General features: G+C 44.0%; 1 protein-coding gene across 1 annotated transcript; it reads left to right on the top strand.

The window, feature by feature from the left end:
- The first annotated feature begins 6,061 nt into the window (after positions 1-6,061).
- Positions 6,062-6,670, top strand: LOC130196336 (cohesin subunit SA-3-like). Its single transcript, XM_056418360.1, has 3 exons — positions 6,062-6,238; positions 6,316-6,456; positions 6,535-6,670. The coding sequence occupies exons 1-3, from the start codon at positions 6,150-6,152 to the stop codon at positions 6,668-6,670; spliced, it is 366 nt and encodes a 121-aa protein (XP_056274335.1). The 5' UTR covers positions 6,062-6,149.

Here is a 6,670-nt window from a genome sequence, read left to right as displayed (position 1 = left end):
TATGTAAAATTTTGTTTTCATTCCTGTACATTATTTATTTTATCATTTTTAAAAATAAAACATTTGAATCTTAATTAATTTAAAATTTAAAAGATTTGTATTTCCTTATCTTTTTTAAAAATTAAAAAAAATATGTCTAATTTAAAATTTTAAAAAACAGCTTAAAAGCTTCATAAAAATTTTTTTTTCTTTTTAAACCTGTTGTTTCTCTCAGGATGAAGTGTACAATTTGACCTCTTCCTTTTGTCATGTGTCTTATGGGAAACCATGTATATTTGGTTTGTTTGTTTGTTTGAGGGAGAGGGAGGCAAAAAAACCTTGGGGGATCATCACACGAAAAAAGGGAAAACCAGGAAAAAATTATAAAATATGTATAGCTGGTTCTTAGATATCATATACATACAGTAAACCCGACAGATTTTGGGCATTAAATTTTCCCCATCATGTTGGCTCACACCAAAACAAAGGTTTTGAAAAAATCCCGATTCTTTAAAGACCTCAGCTTTTAATTTAAACTCAGGTGCAGGGGTTCCAAAACCTTTATTTTGGTCAAAAATTTTTGGGCCCTTCATAAAGGCTGTTTGGAACCCGTTTAGGAATTTTGTATTTTTTTCCTTTTTCCAAAAAGGGGGCAAAAAAAATTTTCCCCCAAAAAATTTGGCAATGGTTAAATAAATCATTAAAGCCCTGTTTATTGACGACCTTTGGGAAATTTCCCCTCAAGGTAATTTCCCTTTTTAAACATTCAATCAAAACCCAGAAAAGGGTTTTACCATTGAAAAATTGGGAAAATTTGTTTTTCCCCTTGGGACGCGAGAATTTTTTGCCACGGTTTAAAGGGGTTCACCTCCCCGGGTTAGGGAAAAACATTTTTAAAACCCCAAAAAAAACTTTCCCAAAAGGGGAAACTTAAACCCCAAATTTAATTTTGTGGGAAAGGGGCCCCGAAAGGGAAAACCCCCCAGGGGCCCCCCCGGTTTTTTAAAAAATCTTAAACCCTTTCAACCCCTTTTGGCCCACCCCAAGTTTTTTGGATCCCCCAAGCCGGGTTCCAAAAAAGGGCCCCGGGTAATTTTTTCAATTCCCCCTAAGGGGAGTCCCACCCGCCTTAAAAAAAAGTTTGGTACTTTTTATTGGTTTAAAAAGTTGCCCTAAAGGGGCGGTTGTAAAAAACCCCTTTGGGGCCCCCAGGAAGAAATTGAAAAATGGAACGTGGGAACCAACTTCGGGCTTTTTGTGGGCCCCGCCCTTCACAAAGTGTCTTTGTTTAGGGCCAGAAAAAGGGGGACCTTTCCCCCTTAAAAGTACCCCTCCCCAAAACCCCCCGAGGGTAGGGGCTTCCAAAGCCGTTTAAAAGGAAAAGGGTCCCGCTCCCCAAAGCGAGGTGGTCCAAATCGGCCCCCATTTTGGGCCCTCTAAACAAATGACCTTTAAAAGGTTGGGGGTACCCACCGGGAAAAGGCCCCCCTAAAAATGTTTCCACAAACAATTGGTAAGAACACTTCCCTCTTCCGTCAATTTCCTTAAAAAACTTCAACCGTTGAGGGTGCAACCATGCGGTTCTGCGGATTTCCCCCCTGGTGGCCCAGGTCGATTTTGGGTTTCACCTCCTGATGCTTCTTGGGGCATTTTGCCTTCAGTTTGGTCTTCAGCAAGTGAAATGCAGCTCCATTGGATTCAGGTCAGGTGATTGACTTGGCCATTGCAGAACATATATACACATATACATCTATATTTACATACATACTGTATATCAAAGAGCTCTGTTCATCTGGTCACGTGACATCTCTGTCTTCTGTCCATCGGGAGAGGGATCCTCCTCTGTGGCTCTCCTGAAGAGCTCTTCCCGTTGTTGTTGTTTTTTCTCGTGAAAGGGTTTTTTCTGTTTGATTTCCTGGGATGAAGAAATGTGTTGTATTTAGTTAGAACCTTTCTTTGACCGCTAGATGAAGCCCTCACCCTGCGAATAGGGAAGTGGGTCCGTGTATGTTTTGATCGTTTGTTTTTTCGTTTCATTCAAAATACGGAAAATGGAAATAACGTGGTTTCGTTTTCCGTTTGAAACGAAAAACCCTTCTGTTTCCGTTTCTGTCTGAACGGAAGTGCTTAAAATGAAAGTCAGAATAAAAGCCAGTGATAGATATCCATATTTACAGTGTTCTAACACATAGCAGGGTAACATTAGAAGAACATTAATTCATCAATATAAATAATAAATAATAAAACCTGGATATGTTCGAGACAGTGGTGACTACAGGAAGTTAAGGCAAGTTAAAACGTTTTAACTGGTTAAGAGTGGTCAGCAGCTCCGTCTTTCACGCAGGTGATGGCGGTTAAATCCCACCTTAGTCCATGTGTCCACAACTGACCTGGGCTGTGTCTACTACCGCACACTTTACGAAGTACACTGCAATGCAGTGCACTACAATTCAGTGCACTGTATTGCAGTGCACTGCGTCGCTGATGAAGTGCTGTCTCAAATGGAACACTTTTACGTTAACCACTTGGCGGAAGTGACGGACGCAAATCTGTTCACACCTTGATGAAATTAAGCCGGGAGTGACGTATGCAAATCTGCTTGCGATACCCTAACCCTTAAAGTGACAAAATGAATGCACTTCTTGCCCTCTTGTTGTCCCTTGTTTACCTTTCTCCACCCCATGTGGAAACTGCGATACCTCCACAATCGCGGCAGGAGCCTCCGCCTTCTGGCTGAAGTCGAGATGGTAAATGTACATTTAATTGTGTGATTTTGCCTTACCTTCACAGCATAGCTTCATGTAGTAGTTGCAATTAAATTCTCCTCGCTAGGTATACAAATTCTCAATTATCTTTGTCAGAAGTAGCCTTCTTCTTTGCAATCCACATACACACCATATGGAAATTAAACATGACAAATCTGTACATGCTTGTCCCTAGATTCCAATTAGTTTTAAGAATTATCCACTGAAATGATAGGCATCATCTGCTTGAATTCACACAGTAATAGGCCTACTTTGACTGACTGTACTTTTATACACATCTCTGTTGTAGTGAAGTTTACCCTGATACAGGAATCAATGAGCAATTGAACACACAGGGATATTAATTATTGTTACAAACATGCATCAATTCTAATATAAATCAGAAAACGCAATAAAAGACGCCAAAACCTCAATGACAACATTTTATTGATAAAATGACTTACATATTAATATAATCTTCCCCTCCCCTCTCCACACTCTCTACAGCAGCCACCCAGTCCCAGGCGGCGCTGCCGTATCAATGCTGCAATGCCACTGCTGGCGTTGTATTGTGATGGCCACAGTGACATGAGGGTGGACTTCAGGCTCACCGAGAGTCATTCAACGCCCTCATGGCTGTGCTGGGCACTGACTGTGACCACGGTTGGGGCCCCGAGATCTCCTGTCTAGTTTTTATTTTTTGGCTTGCCAGCACCACCTCCTATCGGGCGGTGGTGGCCAGCCTCGACAGGCCCCGGGCCACCGCTCACCGGCTGGTGCACAGGATGAGTGGGCAGATCGCTCCTGTACACCGTTGTCCGCCACCCTACAGGAGAGGAACTCACACGCCTAGGTGCCCGCTTTGCCCGTCTAGCTGGGTCGGCAGCCTTCAGCAGAGTGGTGGGGGCTATTGATGGCGGTCCATCTTCTTAAAGGCCCTGGAGGTGGATGTGAGGTGCCAGAGGTCATTGGAGCCAGATGCAGATGTCGGGAGGGCAGCAGAGGACCAGCAGCAGCACCTCCAGGAAACGTCTCTGGGGCAGGAAACAGAAATAGGATAGCCATTCAGTGCTCTGTCCCAGACCACGATTACATTTAAATTAATACATACATACACGACATAAAAAAAAAAAAACACAACGATGATTGAAAGCTACAATTATTTCTAGAAGGACACGCTTAGATAGCTATCGTAACGGTATTAATTATCGGGCGTGTGGGCAAACGTTCGCGGTGTCATGTTAACCCGTTATTAAACTGAGCATATCCATTGTTAATCCATTAAAATTGCTATTTCGATTGGTTAACGTTGTTTAACGCTGTCCGATGACTGACATAGCCATCTGTCGTCGGATTTGCCGCTGGAGAAAGCGCCTGGAGCCCGCCACCTGCCCCCGCTCGTCAAGCGAAAAGTGTCCGATAAAAGTGCACCTTCGTCGGACTGGCAAGAGGACCGGGTGGTGGATTACCCAGCTAGCTTATCATAACTGCCATGCAGATCCAATGGCATCTAATGCTACCTAGGTATGCTAACTGTCGGTATATATCATATACATCGTTAACTCCACCAACTACTCATGTCGCTGGCTTTAATCTGAGAATGGCATGTTAGTAGTACATTGTAAAACCAGTACAATGTGTAATTACCGCTGATACTTACATGTACTGTAGCTTCGTGGTCTACCGCTTGTGCTGTCCGCCATTGTTTTAGAAATAAAATGAAAAGCTGGCGAAATGGCTCCTCCTCTTCGCCACGTAGTCAAGATGACGGCCGCTTAGAGCGAGTAGTGTCCATCGTTTTACACTACATCTTTTGCCCGTTTGCAGTGCACCATCCGGGTACTTTCAGTGCACTGAATTCTGCTGGTTTTGTCAGTGTGGCGCACTTCGAGCACTTCGAGCACTGAAAGTCAGCTCGAAGTGCTCAAGTGCGCGGTAGTAGACACAGCCCTGGAGTCAGCTCCCTGTTGCTGTGTCTAAGGTGTATGAATGTAACATCATTCCAACACTTTGGGTTACCGAGAGACAAAGAGAGGCCAGACAAAAGAATGTGAAGACATCACATGGTTTAGAAAAAATAGTTGCTTTGATCTGCATGTGACACCACAAGGACCTTCACCAACACTGTAACAGGAGGCAGCCTTGTATTTTTGTAATAGATGTTGTGCTGCCTTCACAGAGACACATGTCACCCAGGCTAACCGCTTGTCACCGTGAACATGTTCATGTATTCATAATCTACTGCATATACCTGTGCATTAATATATGACACAAATTAAGCAACTGACAAAGTCCCCCTCCCTCCAAAAACAACTTTTTATACCGACCGAGAACAGTGGCTAAAACGTTGTACTATCGCTCCAAATATGAGAGTGAGCTGGTTGGTCTTCTCTGGTTTAACAATGAAAGTTTATGGAGTGTTTCCTGATAATAATGTGACCAGAAGTACAATAGATGTCATGTGACCAGAAGTACAATAGATCCCCAGAAAATGTATGCTCTCCTGAAGGATTATTCCCTTTTTTCCGTGTGAGGAATTTTTTCAAATTGTTTTCAGTTTTTCCTGATCCAATGCAAGGTCAAATGTCAGGGATGTCTTATGTGTAGAGGTTGTATAGCCCTCTGAAGCAAAAGTGGTAATTTGTGATTTTGTGCTATACAAAACAAACTGAATTCAGTTCCTGATCCTTCTCAGTGAAATGTGCAGAGCTGCAGCTCATCAGAGGAACTGAGTCATGGTCTTCTTCTCCGGGAGAGAAGAGGATCAGAGGCTGGAGCTGGTGGACAGTCACAGATACAACAGCAGCTGTTTGTGAACGTGTGAGAGCAGAAGGGAATTCTGGGAGTGCTGAACGAGAACAAACACGCCCATAATCATTCACTTCGGAATCCACCGGTTGGACTGGTTGTGACGTCAAGAGATGAGGGGCGTACCACGCATCCTCAGTTCAAATGCACAATACTGGCTGTCACACACACACACAGCACACCATACCCGGACTGAGGGAAGACATGAGCAGCTTCTTCTCTCCAGAGGTTCCTCCACACAGAAGGTGAACGTGTCCAGAACTGACCTGAGGTCAGTTCAGCAGGTGAGAATCTGACCAGAGGAATCTGGACATGTTGGATCATCAGATCTTTCTCTCTTTAACTGACGTAGAAATGGTTCCTGATGCTGATTGGCGATCATTTATTTTGCTTTCAGGTGTAATAATACTCTCATTTATATCTGAGCTAAAGGACAGTGATTTGATGAAGATGTTCGTCTTATAATAAAATAAGTTAAAACCTTGAAGCAACTTGAGTTTGACACATAAATGAAATCAAAAGGCGTCTGAACCGGTTTGACAGCTTCTGTTGCAGTGTGTGTGTCCTGTGACGTGAGTGTTGTGCAGCAGGTGTGTGTGTGAAGGTGTGGACTCTGCTATGCATCAGTGGGAGGACAGAGAGGAGGGAGTCCCTCCCTCTAAAACCTCTCTGTGTGGGGAACATGACAGCCAGACCAAAGCTCAGAGGTGAGGCCGGACCGTTCTCCATGGCACGCCACTCCTCTGTCATGACTCACCCTCTAAGCTCTGAGTGTGTTGAGCAGACCAGACTCACCTGGACCGGGACCTGGACCGGGACCTGGACCTGGACCGGCATCTGGACCTGGACCCAGCTGTGTGTCCATGAAGAGTAACATGTCGAAGGCAACCGCGATAGATTTCAAAGATGGAGTTCAGTCTCTTAGGTAAGCTTTTACAATCAAAATAAACTAAATCTGTCAGAATTTAACTGAACATGTGAATCAGCCCTGTGTTTCTGTCAGGATCCATCAGCAGAGAGCTGACTCTCCTCGAGCTGGACCGGGACCTGGACCCAGCTGTGTGTCCCTGAAGAGTGACATGTCCAAGGCAACCGCAATAGATTTCAAAGATGGAGTTCAGTCTGTTGAACTAAGGTGA

Source organism: Pseudoliparis swirei, chromosome 7 (assembly GCF_029220125.1).
Source record: "Pseudoliparis swirei isolate HS2019 ecotype Mariana Trench chromosome 7, NWPU_hadal_v1, whole genome shotgun sequence".
NCBI lineage: Eukaryota > Metazoa > Chordata > Actinopteri > Perciformes > Liparidae > Pseudoliparis > Pseudoliparis swirei.
This window is presented reverse-complemented; position numbering and strand designations above follow the sequence as displayed.

What these genes read in the sequence shown, in the direction of transcription:
- LOC130196336 (XM_056418360.1), top strand. Translation starts at nt 6,150, where the DNA reads ATGCATCAGTGGGAGGACAGAGAGGAGGGAGTCCCTCCCTCTAAAACC. An exon ending in AGCCAGACCAAAGCTCAGAG is followed by an intron (nt 6,239 to 6,315) that starts GTGAGGCCGGAC and finishes TGTGTTGAGCAG; the next exon opens with ACCAGACTCACCTGGACCGG. An exon ending in GATGGAGTTCAGTCTCTTAG is followed by an intron (nt 6,457 to 6,534) that starts GTAAGCTTTTAC and finishes TGTTTCTGTCAG; the next exon opens with GATCCATCAGCAGAGAGCTG.